General features: G+C 39.7%; 1 protein-coding gene across 3 annotated transcripts in view; it reads left to right on the forward strand.

Annotated features, from left to right (window-relative positions):
• The window catches only part of LOC128689508 (G patch domain-containing protein 4), an 84,391-nt gene extending 70,971 nt beyond the window's left edge, over positions 1–13,420 (forward strand). For all 3 annotated transcript variants that reach the window (XM_053777882.2, XM_053777883.2, XM_070086440.1), the window contains one exon: positions 11,096–13,420. In XM_053777882.2, coding sequence (XP_053633857.1) covers positions 11,096–12,457 — 1,362 coding nt within the window. In that variant the 3' untranslated portion in view covers positions 12,458–13,420. The remainder of the gene's footprint in view (positions 1–11,095) is intronic.
• Positions 13,421–19,550: the final 6,130 nt, after the last annotated feature.

The raw sequence follows: 19,550 nt of genomic DNA on the forward strand, positions 1-19,550 counted from the left end.
GGTCTTGGCAAGAGGCGTGGAGTTAAAAGATAAAGAATCACACACAGGGTGGGAGTTGTCACAGCTGCTCTTTGCTGATGACACTGTGCTCTTGGGAGATTCTGAAGAGAAGCTGCAGAGATTGGTGGATGAATTTGGTAGGGTGTGCAAAAGAAGAAAATTAAAGGTGAATACAGGAAAGAGTAAGGTTATGAGGATAACAAAAAGATTAGGTGATGAAAGATTGAATATCAGATTGGAGGGAGAGAGTATGGAGGAGGTGAACGTATTCAGATATTTGGGAGTGGACGTGTCAGCGGATGGGTCTATGAAAGATGAGGTGAATCATAGAATTGATGAGGGAAAAAGAGTGAGTGGTGCACTTAGGAGTCTGTGGAGACAGAGAACTTTGTCCTTGGAGGCAAAGAGGGGAATGTATGAGAGTATAGTTTTACCAACGCTCTTATATGGGTGTGAAGCATGGGTGATGAATGTTGCAGCGAGGAGAAGGCTGGAGGCAGTGGAGATGTCATGTCTGAGGGCAATGTGTGGTGTGAATATAATGCAGAGAATTCGTAGTTTGGAAGTTAGGAGGAGGTGCGGGATTACCAAAACTGTTGTCCAGAGGGCTGAGGAAGGGTTGTTGAGGTGGTTCGGACATGTAGAGAGAATGGAGCGAAACAGAATAACTTCAAGAGTGTATCAGTCTGTAGTGGAAGGAAGGCGGGGTAGGGGTCGGCCTAGGAAGGGTTGGAGGGAGGGGGTAAAGGAGGTTTTGTGTGCGAGGGGCTTGGACTTCCAGCAGGCATGCGTGAGCGTGTTTGATAGGAGTGAATGGAGACAAATGGTTTTTAATACTTGACGTGCTGTTGGAGTGTGAGCAAAGTAACATTTATGAAGGGATTCAGGGAAACCGGCAGGCCGGACTTGAGTCCTGGAGATGGGAAGTACAGTGCCTGCACTCTGAAGGAGGGGTGTTAATGTTGCAGTTTAAAAACTGTAGTGTAAAGCACCCTTCTGGCAAGACAGTGATGGAGTGAATGATGGTGAAAGTTTTTCTTTTTCGGGCCACCCTGCCTTGGTGGGAATCGGCCAGTGTGATAATAAAAAAATAATAAAAAAAATAATACATATTTTAAGAAAAAGAGGATAAATAAGTATACAAGATATGATGTAGGGCGAAATGACAGTAGTTTGTTGGATTATGTATTGGTAGATAAAAGACTGTTGAGTAGACTTCAGGATGTACATGTTTATAGAGGGGCCACAGATATATCAGATCACTTTCTAGTTGTAGCTACACTGAGAGTAAAAGGTAGATGGGATACAAGGAGAATAGAAGCATCAGGGAAGAGAGAGGTGAAGGTCTATAAACTAAAAGAGGAGGCAGTTAGGGTAAGATATAAACAGCTATTGGAGGATAGATGGGCTAATGAGAGCATAGGCAATGGGGTCGAAGAGGTATGGGGTAGGTTTAAAAATGTAGTGTTAGAGTGTTCAGCAGAAGTTTGTGGTTACAGGAAAGTGGGTGCAGGAGGGAAGAGGAGCGATTGGTGGAATGATGATGTAAAGAGAGTAGTAAGGGAGAAAAAGTTAGCATATGAGAAGTTTTTACAAAGTAGAAGTGAGGTAAGGAGGGAAGAGTATATGGAGAAAAAGAGAGAGGTTAAGAGAGTGGTGAAGCAATGTAAAAAGAGAGCAAATGAGAGAGTGGGTGAGATGTTATCAACAAATTTTGTTGAAAATAAGAAAAAGTTTTGGAGTGAGATTAACAAGTTAAGAAAGCCTAGAGAACAAATGGATTTGTCAGTTAAAAATAGGAGAGGAGAGTTATTAAATGGAGTTAGAGGTATTGGGAAGATGGAGGGAATATTTTGAGGAATTGTTAAATGTTGATGAAGATAGGGAAGCTGTGATTTCGTGTATAGGGCAAGGAGGAATAACATCTTGTAGGAGTGAGGAAGAGCCAGTTGTGAGTGTGGGGGAAGTTCGTGAAGCAGTAGGTAAAATGAAAGGGGGTAAGGCAGCCGGGATTGATGGGATGAAGATAGAAATGTTAAAAGCAGGTGGGGATATAGTTTTGGAGTGGTTGGTGCAATTATTTAATAAATGTATGGAAGAGGGTAAGGTACCTAGGGATTGGCAGAGAGCATGCATAGTTCCTTTGTATAAAGGCAAAGGGGATAAAAGAGAGTGCAATAATTATAGGGGGATAAGTCTGTTGAGTATACCTGGTAAAGTGTATGGTAGAGTTATAATTGAAAGAATTAAGAGTAAGACGGAGAATAGGATAGCAGATGAACAAGGAGGCTTTAGGAAAGGTAGGGGGTGTGTGGACCAGGTGTTTTCAGTGAAACATATAAGTGAACAGTATTTAGATAAGGCTAAAGAGGTCTTTGTGGCATTTATGGATTTGGAAAAGGCGTATGACAGGGTGGATATCTGGAGTTTATCTGGAGTTTATCTGGAGAGAGTTCCGGGGGTCAACGCCCCCGCGGCCCGGTCTGTGACCAGGCCTCCTTAGGTCAGTGTCCCAGGATGCGACCCACACCAGTCGACTAACACCCAGGTACCCATTTTACTGATGGGGAACATAGACAACAGGTGGAAAGAAACACGTCCAATGTTTCTACTCTGGCTGGGAATCGAACCCAGGCCCTCACCGTGTGAAGCGAGAGCGTTAACCACCAGGCCACCAGAGCCACCTCTAAGGGGGGCAATGTGGCAGATGTTGCAAGTGTATGGTGTAGGAGGTAGGTTACTGAAAGCAGTGAAGAGTTTTTACGAGGATAGTGAGGCTCAAGTTAGAGTATGTAGGAAGAGGGAAATTTTTTCCCAGTAAAAGTAGGCCTTAGACAGGGATGTGTGATGTCACCGTGGTTGTTTAATATATTTATAGATGGGGTTGTAAGAGAAGTAAATGCGAGGGTCTTGGCAAGAGGCGTGGAGTTAAAAGATAAAGAATCACACACAAAGTGGGAGTTGTCACAGCTGCTCTTTGCTGATGACACTGTGCTCTTGGGAGATTCTGAAGAGAAGTTGCAGAGATTGGTGGATGAATTCGGTAGGGTGTGCAAAAGAAGAAAATTAAAGGTGAATACAGGAAAGAGTAAGGTTATGAGGATAACAAAAAGATTAGGTGATGAAAGATTGAATATCAGATTGGAGGGAGAGAGTATGGAGGAGGTGAACGTATTCAGATATTTGGGAGTGGACGTGTCAGCGGATGGGTCTATGAAAGATGAGGTGAATCATAGAATTGATGAGGGAAAAAGAGTGAGTGGTGCACTTAGGAGTCTGTAGAGACAAAGAACTTTGTCCTTGGAGGCAAAGAGGGGAATGTATGAGAGTATAGTTTTACCAACGCTCTTATATGGGTGTGAAGTGTGGGTGATGAATGTTGCAGCGAGGAGAAGGCTGGAGGCAGTGGAGATGTCATGTCTGAGGGCAATGTGTGGTGTGAATATAATGCAGAGAATTCGTAGTTTGGAAGTTAGGAGGAGGTGCGGGATTACCAAAACTGTTGTCCAGAGGGCTGAGGAAGGGTTGTTGAGGTGGTTCGGACATGTAGAGAGAATGGAGCGAAACAGAATGACTTCAAGAGTGTATCAGTCTGTAGTGGAAGGAAGGCGGGGTAGGGGTCGGCCTAGGAAAGGTTGGAGGGAGGGGGTAAAGGAGGTTTTGTGTGCGAGGGGCTTGGACTTCCAGCAGGCATGCGTGAGCGTGTTTGATAGGAGTGAATGGAGACAAATGGTTTTTAATACTTGACGTGCTGTTGGAGTGTGAGCAAAGTAACATTTATGAAGGGATTCAGGGAAACCGGCAGGCCTGACTTGAGTCCTGGAGATGGGAAGTACAGTGCCTACACTCTGAAGGAGGGGTGTTAATGTTGCAGTTTAAAAACTGTAGTGTAAAGCACCCTTCTGGCAAGACAGTGATGGAGTGAATGATGGTGAAAGTTTTTCTTTTTCGGGCCACCCTGCCTTGGTGGGAATCGGCCAGTGTGATAATAAAAATAAAATATAAAAAATAATCCCAAATGGATGAACAATAGATTAAAACATCTCATTGGTCAAAAGAGAGGCATATACAGTGGACCCCCGGTTAACGATTTTAATCCGTGCAAGAGGGGTAATTGTTATGCGAAATAATCGCTATGTGAATGAATTTTCCCCATAAGAAATAATGAAATCAAATTAATCCGTGCAAGACACCCAAAAGTATGAAAAAAAAAATTTTACCACATGAAATATACATTTTCCCACACACAAAGAGAAGGATACATGCACAATAGTAGAGTAGTACATGCACAGTATATATTGTGCATGTACTAGTCTACTAAATGAAGAATAAATGACACTTACCTTTATTGAAGATGCAGCAATGACTGATGAGACACTGTGTCCTGGGAGTGCCTTTTCCTCCTGAGTACTGTAGGTCCTGTTTGGCATTTTCTTCCAGAACAGGCCTTATCACACTGTGTATGCCACTACGATTCTTAAATCTCTCAAACCAACCTTTGCTGGCTTTAAATTCACCAATATGAGCACTAGTTCCAGGCATTTTTCCCTGTTCACCTGGGTGTTAGTCGACTTGTGTGGGTTGCATCCTGGGAGACAAGATTAAGGACCCCAATGGAAATAAGTTAGACAGTCTTCGATGACACTGACTTTTTTGGGTTATCCTGGGTGGCAAATCCTCTGGGGTTAATTGTTTCTTGGTATTCTCAATAAGCCACACCAACAACGGTGCTACAGCAGCAGCAGCAGCTGACAGTGCAGCAGCAGCAGCAGCTGTACCACCAATAGTAGCGATGGTTGATTGGGGTTTATTATACAACCTGGCCAGCTCGGAGACATGCACTCCACTTTCATACTTATCAATGATCTTTTTCTTCATCTCTATTGTAATTCTCACCCTTATTGCTGTAGGGTTGGCACTAGAAGCTTTCTTGGGGCCCATGGTCACTTATTTTCCAGAAAAAGCACCGAAAACACTGTAATAATACGAAATATTCCGATTGTATGCTTGGATGTTACCGCGGAGGCTGGCTGGTAAACAATGCCACCGGCGGAACATGTGAGCGTGGCTCAGGCCGCACATTGGACGCGTCTCGGACGAAAATCGGTAAGCGGGTTTTTAAGCGGTATGTGAGGCAAAATTTTTGCAATTAAAGTAAGCGGTATGCGAAATAATCGCTATGTGATGCCATCGTTATGCGGGGGTCCACTGTATAGGCATATCAAAAGAGGGGATGGGCAGTTAAGAAATCAATATATTCAATTAAAGAGAGAAATAAAGAAAGGAATAAGAAAAGCAAAAAGGGATAATGAGGCTAAGGTCGCAAGGGATTCAAAGACTAACCCAAAAGGGTTCTTTTCGTATACAGAAGTAAGATTAGGGACAAGACTGGCCCACTTAAGAGTAACTCTGGTCAGATCACCGACAGTGATAAGGATATGTGTGAAATTCTAAATACCTACTTCCTCTCAGTTTTCACCCAGGAAAATACTAGCGATATTCCTGAAATAATAGATTATGTAGAACAGGATGATGATAAACTATGTACGATTGCGGTAACTACTGACATGGTCCTCAGACAAATAGAGAAACTAAAACTTAACAAATCCCCAGGCCCTGATGAACTGTTTGCAAGGGTGTTAAAGGAATGTAAAGAGGAACTTAGCAAACCTTTGGCTAATCTTTTTAACATATCACTACAAACTGGCATAGTGCCTGATAAGTGGAAAATGGCAAATGTAATACCTATTTACAAGGCAGGTGACAGGTCCTTGGCTTTGAACTATTGACCAATAAGCTTTACCTCCATAGTGGGAAAATTTATGGAATCAATAATTGCCGAAGCAATTCGTAGCCATCTTGACAGGCACAGATTGATTAATGAATCTCAACACGGTTTTACAAAGGGGCGTTCCTGTCTTACGAATTTAATGACTTTTTTCATTAAGGTGTTTGAGGAGGTAGATCATGGTAATGAATATGATATTGTGTATATGGACTTCAGTAAGGCTTTCGATGGAGTTCCACACCAGAGGCTATTAACCCTTTGACTGTCGCGGCCGTATATATACGTCTTACGAGGTAACGTGTTTGCCGTATATATACTCATAAATTCTAGCGGCTTCAAATCAAGCAGGAGAAAGCTGGTAGGCCCACATGTGAGAGAATGGGTCTGTGTGGTCAGTGTGCACCATATAAAAAAATTCTGGAGCACACAGTGCATAATGAGAAAAAAAACTCCGATTGTTTTTTTTAATTAAATGCCGACTTTGTGGTCTATTTTCGTATAGTATTTATGGTTGTATTCTCGTTTTCTTGGTCTCATTTGATAGAATGGAAAACATATTATAGAAATAGCGGTGATTTTGATTGATTTTACTATAAAAAGAACCTAGAAATGGAGCTCAAATTAGGGGAAATGTTTGATTTTTGCCAATGTTCAAAAGTAAACAAATGACGCCATTGTCCAATAAATGTCCAACTAGCCATTCTAATATGCAGTCATGAATGGGTTGATGTTATTTATACAATTATTACAGTATTGCAGTAGTCTGCATAATAGTAAGTCTTCTATTTTTTGTTTGAATAAAAATTCAAAATAGAAAGCAAGAGTAATATCAGAGGGGCCTGGAGACATGACTGATGAGCAAAGAAAATGTTATTTTAGAGCCAGGAATGTCTGCATTGTTCATTCTGGACCTTATTTTGAAATTGTCATATTTTTTAGTTTTCGTGAAATTGGCCAAATTGCAAATTTCTGACCACATTATTAGGTAGTTGAAATCAGTAAATGGGCAGTTTCTTGTACTCAATCGATAGAAAAAATGGAATTCTAAAGAAACAGCTATGAGTTTGGGTGACTGGAACAATGGAATTAGCCAAAAATAGGGCTCAAAGTGGGCGAAATCGTCGATTTGTAAACAGCGCCGAGGTCGCTAACTTCGCGAGAGCTGCCGGGAAAAGATTCTCTATCATTTCATAAGAATTTTTTTTTTTTTTTTTAATTTTGCGACACCAGGAGACACCTCAGGATTGGGGGTTGCGACAGTCAAAGGGTTAAGGAAAGTTAAGGCACATGGAATAGGAGGAGAAATTTTTTCCTGGGTAGAGGAATGGCTGACAAATAGACAGCAGAGAGTTTGCATAAATGGGGAGAAATCAGAATGGGGGCACGTCACAAGCGGTGTTCCTCAGGGGTCAGTTTTGGGCCCGTTGTTGTTCACAATTTACATAAACGACATAGATGAGGGAATAAATAGCGACATAAGCAAATTTGCTGATGACACCAAAATAGGCCGTCCAATTCATTCTAATGAGGACGCTAAAGCACTCCAGGATGATTTGAACAGACTGATGCAATGGTCGTAGAAGTGGCAGATGCAGTTTAATATTGACAAATGCAAAGTTCTAAATGTTGGACAGTTAAATAACCATGCCACATATAAACTAAATAATGTAGATCTTAATACTACTGATTGCAAAAAGGATTTAGGAGTTCTGGTTAGCAGTAATCTAAAACCAAGATAACAATGCATTAGTGTTTGCAATAAAGCTAACAGAATTCTTGGCTTCATATCTAGAAGTATAAATAATAGAAGTCCTCAGGTTGTTCTTCAACTCTATATATCCTTGGTTAGGCCTCATTTAGACTATGCTGCTCAGTTCTGGTCACCGTATTACAGAATGGATATAAATGCTCTGGAAAACGTACAGAGGAGGATGACAAAGATGATCCCATGTATCAGAAATCTTCCCTATGAGGATAGACTGAGGGCCCTGAATCTGCACTCTCTCGAAAGGCGTAGAATTATGGGGGATATGATCGAGGTGTATAAATGGAAAACAGGAATAAATAAAGGGGATGTAAATAGAGTGCTGAAAATTTCTAGCCAAGACAGGACTTGCAGCAATGGTTTCAAGTTGGAAAAATTCAGATTCAGAAAGGATATAGGAAAGCACTGGTTTGGTAATAGAGTTGTGGATGAGTGGAACAAACTCCCAAGTACAGTTACTCAGGCTAAAACGTTGTGTAGTTTTAAAAATAGGTTAGATAAATACATGAGTGGGTGTGGGTGGGTGTGAGTTGGACCTGACTAGCTTGTGCTGCTGGGTCTGGCGCAGTGCTCCATCCTTGAGTGGAGGTGACCAGACTGCGTGGGTCATTGGGCTAATCCGGGGGGGGGGGGCATGGACCTGCTCCGCATGGGTCAGTAGGCCTGTTGCAGTGTTCCTTCTTTCTTATGTTCTTATATCAGTGCACTAGTGAAAGAATATTAAACTCCCCAGTTAACGTGTATTGGACATGTGGTGTAATTTGCTTACTCCTGAACATTGGTAAAAATCAACCATTTCCGCTACTTTGAGCTCAATTTCAAGGTTGTTTTCATTGTGAAACTAATCAAAACCATCTCCATTTCTGCAATATGTTTTCCATTTTATCACATGAGACCATGAAAACGAGAATACAATGATAAATACTGTACGAAAATACACCTCAAGTTTGGCATTTTAACCCTTTCAGAGTCCGTGCCGTAGATCTACGACTTTACGTTCAGGGTCCAAACCATAGATCTACGCCTTGAGCTCGGCTCACTCTGATAAGCTGTGAGCAGTAAATTTGGGCCTAGATATGAGAGAGTACATCTATGTGGTATGTGTGCACCACATAAAACAAATCCTCCAGCTCAAATTGCATAATGAGAGAGAAAAAAACTGAGTGTAATTTTCGATTAAAACAGCGACTTTGCAGTGTTTTTTCGTATGTTTTTTATAGTTTTATTTGCAATTTCTTGGTCTCATTTGATAGAATGGAAGATATACTACAGAAATAAAATTATTTTGATTGGTTTTAGTACTGGAAATGGCTTGAAACTAAGCTCAAAGTAGCAGAAATGTTAAATTTTTGCCAATGTTCAAGAGTAAACAAATGACCTCATAAGTCTAATACATGACAGCTGGTGGGTCTAATATACATTCGCAAATGTGGTGATATTATTTATACAATTATTACAGTATTGCATAACAGTAAATCTTCTATTTTTTGGCTTGAATAAAAATTCATTATGTGAATAAAAAATCAAAATGGAATTCATTTGTAAAGCCTGAAAACATAACTAATGAACAGAGGAAATGTTAGTTTAGTGCCAGGAATGCCTGCATTGTTTATTCTGGACCCTATTTTGAAATTGGAATATTTTGAACTTTGCATTAAATTGGCCAAATTACCAATTTCCAGTCACTTTATTTTGTTGTTGAAACAGTTGACTTAGCAATTTCTTGTGCTCAATCCATAGAATAAAAGTAATACTAGTGAAATAGCTAAGAATTTGGTTGACTGGAATACTGTAATTGGCCTAAAATGGGAGTCAAATTTGGCAAAATTGCCATGCGTAAATATCGCCGACACGTCAAAATTCGCGAGAGCATATTTTCATCAGTTTTCCATCAAATTTCGTGCTTTTTGTTTTATTATCTTCAGAAAAAGATTCTCTACCATTTCATAAGAAAAAATAACAAAATTATATTTTGAAAATTCTTCGACCCTGGTGCACACTTTGAAATTTGGCCTCTTGACCCTGAAAGGGTTAATCCCCAAAAAAACGGTCGGAGTTTTTTTTTTTTCTCATTATGCACTGCGTGATGCAGGATTTTTTTATGTGGTGCACACTGACCACACAGACCCTTTCTCTCACATGTGGGCCTACCAGCTTTCTCCTGCTTGATTTGAAGCCGCTAGAATTTATGCGTATAAATACGTACGTCCGAAACAGTGGTGCGTAAGACGTGTATATACGACCAAAACAGTCCAAGCGTTAAGACAAAAAGGAGACTGTATGAGGGTATAGTGATGTGGGCATGAAGCGTGGGCCAAATACCGTATTGTTTTTTATATTTGTACTGCATTGTTACCACTATGGCTTTTTAGCACTCAGGTTGGCTGGGCTAAAACATACACTGCAACTTGCATGTTTTATCCCAGCGTCATCATAGTTTTGAATTTTGTTAAAAATATTATCAGGAATTAGACACAGAATAGTATTGTTCCAGTCTACATCTCTGGTCTTAATGTGCATCTCAGAAATTTGCCGAGTCAAAAATTCACAACGAAATGTTTCTCTATTTCTCATCGTGGTCATTAATTAAGGGTGGATTATATGTGACTGATAACTGTAGATGGGTCAAATGTTGGATCAGTAAATACTAAAACTTTATTACACTGCATTGTTTGTAATTACGTATTCAGTAGCTACAAATTGTCTATAAAATTGCATTTAACGTAACCCTGATCATAAGTTCATGTGACTTTGTGAGAAAATTTCAAGAAGCTGCCAGCTTTGAATTCTACCAGTATTTTCACTGAGCATTGTAATATAATCTGGAAGTACAGTACCAGAAATACTGTAACATTAGAAACTGCCCAAGTCAATTTAAACCCATTTTACAGTGATGGTAATTATATTGTCTATAATTAAAAAGGGCAAAGTGAAGGCACTTGCCACTGTAGGACAGTAAAAGCATAGGTTTACCTGGAGTTTACCTAGAGAGGGTTTCGGGGGTCAACGCCCCCGTGGCTTTGTCTGAGACCAAGCCTCATTGTATAGTAATTTGAAATATTTTTTTTTATGATGTTGATTATGTAAAATTTTCTGACCTTCATGCAATTTGTACTGTGCACTAGAAGTATCTTAATTTTCTTGTTTATTTCTGAAATATTTTTGTTATAAATTTTAAAAGGAATTTTAATGTCTGCATCTGACAAATTGTGCACAGTTTGACAGGCACAATCAGTTTATTTTAACCGGCTTCACTAAATAAGATGTGAAATTTCAAGGTGTTTAGTGAAACTTGTGTTCACAAGAGTAATTAACTTGATGTGAGACTGTGCATAATTAACTTGACATGTATAAAACTGCATAATGGCAATATTTAATTTTGTCATCCTTCAAGGAGAATGCCATGATGGTGTTGAAGGACTCTTGACTGAAGGATCAAACTTGATAACCCTGAATTTCCTTTTTGTGCTGCACGACTCCCTGCAGGTTTAGTGCCTTCTCATGACTATAATAATTCCAGTATGTTTTCTTTTTCATTGCAGGATTATTTTGCACAGAAAATGGCAAAATTGAAGAAGCCACTTATTGCAGATCTGCAAGCTAAGGGTATAGAGAGAGAGGACGAAGAAGAGAGAAAGGAGGACTCGGATGATAATATTCAAATAAATATTAGGAAATCATCAGATGAGGAAGTTAAGGAGACAGGAGAAAGCTACCAAATAATAACACAGCAAGAACTAAGCAGTGAAGCAAAAGAAAGTTTTTCACCCAAATTTAAGAAGTCAAAGAAATGTAAAAAGTCGCATCACAGTGAAGACATAGCAAGAAAACACAAGAGTAAAAAGAAGGTGAAGTTTCTCCAAGATGAAGATGTTTGTCAGTATTCTAAAGAACTTAATGAAGAGTCAGGAAAGATCATAAAAAAGAAAAAAATATCCAAAAAGAGGGATATAAATGAAGAGGAAATACAGAAAACAGCCAACAGTATTAGCAATAAAGTAAATGATGTGCATTGTAAGGAAAAAAATTCAGAAACTATAGTGGAAGAAAGTGTAGATGATACAGAGGTAACTGACCTAAAAGATACCACTAATGTGTCAGCTGATTTACACCAGTTAAAAGAAACTGTCAAAGGGAAGAAAAAAAAAGGAAAGAAAATGAAAAGAATCTTTGTAGATGCAGAACCAGAAAGCTGCTTAAATAACCACAAAGAAACAAAGTCTGAAAAACACAAGAAAAAGAAGCTTCATGACAAACATGACAATACGGATGTTTGTCCTGGCAGTAAACACACAAACAGGTTAGAGAGAGGGGTTGTAAGTTTTTCTGACTCTGACACTGCTCTGGAACCACTAGACCGTCGCTGCAAAAACAGAAGTGAAAATATTAAAGACATAATTAGCAAAATAAATGTCACAAACAAAATTTTTAATAAATGTGTGAATGACTTTATAGGAGAATTAGGTAATGAACAAATCCACAATTTAAAAGACTTAAAAAGAAGCAAGTCACAGGATTGTATGGATACATATACAAAAGCAAAAACTGCAAAGCTAGGAGGGTGCAACACAGGTGACAATTTGGCAAACGGAACTACTCTTCCACATCTTGAAGGTCAGATTAGCAAAAATGAACAAGAATCAGGTTTGCCAAATACAGAAGATAAAACAGAAGAGGATGGAAACAAATGTGATTGGAATGAAAATGTTGGGAATTATGAAGAGTTGAGGGAGCAGCAGGGTAATAATGTGGAAATGTCGTGGAGAAACAATAAATGTAAACTTAAAATGCCCAAAAGAAAATTAAGTGATGAAGAAATTCTTGAAGTAGCTCAGGCTTTCAAAGGAGCTAATCTGATGCAATGTAAAGGTTATAACACTAAAAAAATAAAATTAATTTGCTAGGTGTTTAACCATAAAAAATACCAAATTTCCTGAAAATCAAGCAGAAAGACCTCACATAGCCTTCATTTTGTGTATGCAAAAGTACTAATATTTGTCATGTCAATTTTGTAAACTAAAGATTTTTTTTTAGAAGATAGTAAATTTTTTGGAAATATTCGTGTAGTGCTGGGGTATACCTGGAAGGTATTCCCGGAGGGTATTCTGAGGGTCAGTGTCCCCATGGCCTAGTCCATAACCAGGCCTTGTGGTGGATCAGGGCCTGATCAACCTTATCAATTTCAATATAAAATTTTTGTTGCTCTATACAGGCTTAGTGCTTGTTATTTTAGTACACAGCCTTTCCTCACTTAATGATGGAGTTCCATTCCTAAGACCACATTGGTAAATGAATTCGTCGCTAAGTGAAGAGCATACTATAATGGTAGTGGGTTTGTGTCAACCATCTTTGACATTGTTTTGTCACCTTTGTATCATTTAAAACATTTCTGGTATAGTTTTAAATATTTATACAGTAGTGTACTGTAAATTGTAATAAACAGAATAGAGGAAATAAGCTCTGATATACATTGTTTAGGTATGAATACCGGTCAGAGAGCCCTTCGTAAGTCCATGTTGTCGATAAACAAGTATGTTGCTAAGTGAGGAGAGGCTGTAATTAATTTGAAAAATTGCAAAGAAAATGAAAATATAGAAAAATATATGCATGAGGCAATTAGCAAAATATGTTTTGCACTAAAAAAAAAAAATTTAAAATAAATTGAGGACATGGAAAGTAATGTTTTACTTGTGTTATCATTGACCTGTACGACCCAAGAAGTATTCTTTCAGCTTTACTTAGTGATAAAGCTGGAAAACTGATATCAAATGTTAACCATATAATGTAAAATGATGTCACCTTGGTAAGGTAAATTGCTGTAAATTACCGGTCATGTCACCTTCAGCCATAAGACGAGATACTATCAATCAGGTGTTTGCTTAGCCTTGGACATATTTTTAAGGCCTCACACATGGGAGTAAATCTACAACTTGACTTTATGTAACTTTAAAAAGGGTTGGACCGGTATATGAGTGGACGTGGTTGGGTGTGAGTTGGACTTGCATAGCATGGGGCAGTAAGCTTGTTGCAGTACTCTACTAATACTCTAATATTTTTACATGCAGTGTTTTCATATCCTCTGCATCATCAGGATTAAATTAGGAGGGTATTGGAAATAATGTTTATATACAAATTCAGAGGTATTTCAAGATTTATATATCCTCTGCTTCCCTTCATTTGCATATTCAAAGTTTAAATAATATAAACAGAGTACCTTCTGTATGTAAAGTGTGCATCAGTTTAGTTGCTTCCTGCCATTTGCAATATTAGGGTTGAATTGAGAGAAAATTGGATATATTAATATACAGTAGGTCGTCGTTTAACATGGTTTTGCCTTGCATGCTTTGGTTATAGCACGATTGAAGAAGTGCAGCATATTTCTGTTTAACACTTCGTAAAATTAGTTTAACACGGTTGCGGGAGGGGAAAAAATTTTGAACGCGCGGTCGCCCGCTGAGCAACCCCGCACAGTACCAACCTTCTGGAATAAATTTAACATTGCAGATGCCATCAACTATGCTACAAGTGCATAGAATGAAGTGCCCCAATCAACACTAAATGCAGGCTGGGGAAAGTTATGGCCTTCTGTAGTCAATTCTTTCACTGGTTTTCTCTTGCTTGAGAGTCAGGTTCAGGAAACTGTTCAGCTGGCAAGGAGATTACCAGGTGATGGTTTCGAAGATATGACTGAGCTTTTAGAAGATGATGATGAAGACAGGAGTCCAGAGGAAATATTGGCAGAGCTCGATGCACAGATAAAAGGGAGTCAGATAACAGAAGATGAAGAAGAACCTGAAGAAAAACAGTTAACATGGCAGCAGTTACATGTGCAGTTCCATATTATTGGTAAAGATGCAGACTTTTTCACTGAAGAGGACCCTGACAAATCTTGAAGCAGTGGTTTGAAACGGGGTCTAGATGAGCTGATGGTGCCTTACTGTCAGCTGTATAATGTACTACAGGGTAAAAGAGCCCAGAGATTCATTACAGAATTTATGCATGCTCCAATACAACCATTGACTTAGTACCAGAACCTCTACCATCCACTTCTGCCGACAACCAACAACCATCCGCCTCAGCCCAGAAGGGCCACACCATACATATCCACTCTTCACAATCATCCACAAACACCATGGAGATCTAAAAAAAAGTTGTTTGGCTTTTTGGGGGCTCTAGGAATGTAACCCTATTTTTCCCATAAGTTCTTCAGTTTGTCTAATGTGGTTTTGACTAACACAGCATTTTCAGGAATGTAACTACCATGTTAACCCCTAAACGGTCCAAACATATATATACGTTCTTAGGCATAGCACCCCAAACGTATATATACGTTTTAATTTTCCTGCCTCCAAATTTGGCACGATTGCCCTGAGACGCCTGGTCAGCATAGAATGGGTCTTAACACTTGGTGTGCACCATATTAAAAAAATCTGGGACCACTTAGTACCTTGTGGGAGCGCCAGTTAAATTGAGCCCCAGCTAGACCAAACAGTGCGGCAAACACCAAGGATTCACTGATGTAATGTCATATTAACACTCCTCTTTTAACCAGTAAACGGTCCAAGCAGATCTACGTTCACATGTGTAATGCTCCAAAAGTAGATCTGTCTTTTTTTTACATATTTTCAAATCTAACAAAAAAAAAAAAGTAGATCAAAGTTTTTTTACACATTTTCAAATGTAAAAAAAAAAAAAAAGATCTACTTTTTTTACATACTTTCAAATGTTGAAAAAACGTATATATACATTTGGACTGTTTACGGGTTAAGAGGAAAGTGATGTTACCCCCAAGTTTAGGGTCTGTCGATCTCTGTCTGTCAACCTCTGTCTATCTGTGTTTATCTCTATCTGTCTTTGTCTCTGTCTATCTCTTTCAATCTGTCTCTGTCTCACAAGTACACATAAATACAAGTATACATAGTTTAGATTACCTAGGATAACCCAAAAAATCCAGACAAAGTGCTATACTCTGCTTGAAGATGTGAGTAAGCGTGATGACACAGTCTTGTGGCTCTGAGACAGAGAGCTAGACGGATAGACAAATAGACAGGGAGCTTGACAAATACAGACAGACATGTTTGTGTACCAGCGAAAACAAAGGGAGGGCTGATGCTCATCAAATGTCATTTCTTATCAAGTGTTATCAATGCACCCTCATGTATGCTCATCAAACGTCAGCTCTTATCAAATATTATCTCATCATGTCACTGTCAGGGGTGGACTTTGTTTTCATGCTTCAAGGGAACTTATTATTACCTATTACATGTATTATTATTATTACGTATTCTCCTCCTCCTCTTCCTCCTCATTATAAACCGGGTACTACAGGACATGATGCCTCCCACTATCGCCCCATCGCTCTTACTAGTGCAGTTTGCAAAGTGATGGAACGTCTCGTAAATCGACGTTTAATGTGGTATTTAGAGACACACAACAGTCTCTCCACTAGTCAATATGGCTTTCGTAAGGGTCGTTCTACCATAGACCCCTTACTACGCTTGGATACGTATGTTCGTAATGCCTTTGCGAATAATCACTCGGTTATTGCCATATTTTTTGACCTTGAGAAGGCATATGACACAACTTGGAGGTATAATATTTTGGCCCAGGCCCATTCCTTAGGCCTCCGAGGCAATCTACCATCCTTCCTTAAGAACTTTTTAACTGACAGACATTTCCGTGTTCGAGTCAATAATGTTCTTTCCCCGGACTTCGTCCAAGCTGAAGGTGTCCCTCAGGGATGTGTTCTAAGCACAACACTTTTTCTCCTTGCTATAAATGATTTGGCCTCTGTTCTTCCACCCAATATTTGGTTATCACTCTATGTTGATGACTTCGCTATTGCTTGTGCAGGCTCTGACTGTCATCTTATTGCAGTTTCTCTCCAGCATGTGGTCGACCGTGTTTCCACTTGGGCCACCACGCATGGGTTTAAATTTTCAAGTACCAAAACTCACCAAATTACTTTCACTAGATGCTCTGTTATCTCCGATCATCCTTTGTATCTCTATGGCTCCCGTATCCCCGAACATGATACAGTCAGGTTTCTAGGCCTTCTCTTTGACCGTTGGTTATCCTGGAAACCTCACATTACCTCTCTGAAGGCAACTTGTCACAGCCGGCTAAACCTTCTTAAAACCCTTGCTCATCTTTCCTGGGGAGCTGATCGTCGAACTCTGCTTCGCCTACATTCAGCCCTCGTTTTATCGAAACTCGATTATGGTGACCAGATTTATTCCGCGGCCTCTCCTGCTACTCTCTCTAGCCTTAACTCTATCCATCACCAAGGATTACGTTTGTGCCTTGGTGCTTTTCGCTCTTTCCCTGTTGAGAGCCTCTATACAGAAGCGAATGTTCCATCCTTGTCTGATCGCCGTGATGCCCATTGCCTTCGCTACTATGTACGCTCTCACGATCTACACAATCCTTCCATTTATAGAATGGTCACCGATATTAGTAGACATTCTTTATTCGTTCGCCGCCCGTTTGCTCCGTCCCTTTTCTCTTCGCCTACATTCACTCTTGTCTTCCCTTCAGTTACCACCTTTATATGTTCATGTAGCATCTCACTTTTCCCTACCCCCCTGGGAAGTTCCAGCTGTTCGGGTCTGTTCTTTCTCACTCCCTTGCTCGAAAGCTCAACTGCCTACGGTGGCTTCCCGCTCTCTTTTTCTTGATCACTTCCACTCCCATTCTCATGCCACCGCTGTGTACACAGATGGCTCTAAGTCTTCAGACGGCGTCGGATTCGCAGCAGTGTTTCCGGACAGCGTCGTGCGGGGGCATTTACTATCTTCAGCTAGCATTTTTACTGCTGAACTGTATGCCATTCTTGCAGCACTTATTCGTATCGCATCTATGCCTGTGTCATCATTTGTAGTAGTCTCAGACTCCCTTAGTGCTCTACAGGCTATACGAAAATTTGATACATCTCATCCCCTAGTTCTCCGTATCCAACTTTGGCTACGCCGTATCTCTACCAAACATAAAGATATTGTTTTTTGTTGGGTCCCTGGTCATGTCGACGTACAGGGCAATGAACAGGCAGACACTGCTGCGCGGTCAGCAGTACATGACCTACCAATTTCCTATCGAGGTGTTCCATTTCTGGACTATTTTGCTGCAATAGCTACCCACCTTCGCACCCATTGGCAACAACGTTGGTCAACTCTGCTTGGTAACAAACTTCATTCTATTAAACCGAGCATAGGTTACTGGCCGTCTTCTTGTCATCAGTGCCGAGGTTGGGAGACCACTCTCTCCCGCCTTCGCATTGGCCACACTCGTCTTACTCATGGGTATCTCATGGAGAGGCACCCTGTTCCTCTCTGTGAGCAGTGTCAAGTTCCAGTATCGATTAGCCACATTCTGTTAGACTGCCCTCTCTATCAACGAGCACGCAGAATTTACCTCCAACGTCGTCTTCGTTCTACTACTCTCTCTTTACCTTCCCTTCTTGCTGATGGACCCTCCTTTAATCCTGACTCTCTCATTGACTTCTTGACAACGACTGATTTACTCCACAAACTCTGATGATACTTTTTGCACTCCCCTCAGCCCTTTCTAGTTCAGTCTCTTGCTGCCCTTTACCCTTTCACCATCCACTACCCCGCTGTTATCTGTAACCTATTACTCATCCATCTCCCTTTTGCCACCTGATGCCCTTGCTTCCTTCCTGCCCTGCAGTGCTGTATAGTCCTTGTGGCTTAGCGCTTCTTTTTGATTATAATAATAATAATAATCCTCCTCATTATTATTATGTACTTCCACATATCCAAAACACTGCTGGGACCTATAAATACTTTGTATATATTCCAAGACAATAGTAAATGGCCAAGGCAGGTGTAAATGTCCACCTGTCAGTGTGTTTGTGACAATTTCAATACCTAATACTAGTGTCAGAACAAAGATTGGTTATGAAATGACAAGAACTACTATAAATTGTAATTATCAGAACATAAAAATTATATAAAATATGAAAAATAGAAAAAAAAGGTATATCGGCAACACTTCTGCAAGTGGCAGGACTCGATGTTGCCGTCACGTGAGAATCGGTGCCAACTTTTCGGCCTCATATTTCTAAGTACTGACTCTATTTCTTTTATGTTCTAAAACACTTAAAATGTGCTCTTTTTTTTTTTTTCAAAATATTCAGGGCGCTGCGCAAGAGAACATATATGTATGTTTGGACCATTTAAGGGTTAAGACGATCTACTGTAATACCTGTATATACACCATGTGTCAGTTGGATCGTTATAAGTGTGCATGGTTCAGCTGCAATTACCTCCCACCCCTGCTACACCATCTCTCCCTCCTTATCACTGATCCTTCCTACCACCACCACTTTCTCAATCCATCCCTCTCACTTTTCTTTCTTATTTAGGGTCTGTGTACATGATTAAGACACCATTTTCAACAAGTATGTGTATATACCACACAATCTTTTTACAATAGTTTTGATGGCAGAAGGTTTTTGTGGCCACTAAAAGCACATCAAAACCTTGAATAGCTTTAAAAATAAGTTGGACCACTATATAGGTAAGGAAGGTTGGGTTGGAAATTAACCCGATTAGCATTGGCCAGTAAGTCTGTCGCAGTACTCCTTTATTTATATGTGCTTTTTTTCATCATTTGATTATTTTTACATATTTTTTTTGGGGTAGTATGCAGTCATAAGACTGGGTATAATTCTGGGCATGTTATTTAGAAAAAATGCAATTTATGGATGGTAATATATGATAGTGCATTGTGTATCATTGTATTAATTGGGAAATGCTAAACCTGTAAGGGTCATATATATATATATATGATAGTGAATCATTTATCTTTGTATTAGTTGGGAAACGCTAAATCTGTAAGGGTCATACAGCATTTGGAGAATTGGAAGCAGTTGAGTTTGATTTAAGAGGGAACATAAGAATGGAGGAACACTGTATTTAGTGACATAAGTGTTACAAACACTCACTGATCATGTATGTGTCTAATAAAACAATTGGA

The sequence above is a fragment of the Cherax quadricarinatus genome, chromosome 18, assembly GCF_038502225.1.
Source record: "Cherax quadricarinatus isolate ZL_2023a chromosome 18, ASM3850222v1, whole genome shotgun sequence".
Classification (NCBI taxonomy): domain Eukaryota; kingdom Metazoa; phylum Arthropoda; class Malacostraca; order Decapoda; family Parastacidae; genus Cherax; species Cherax quadricarinatus.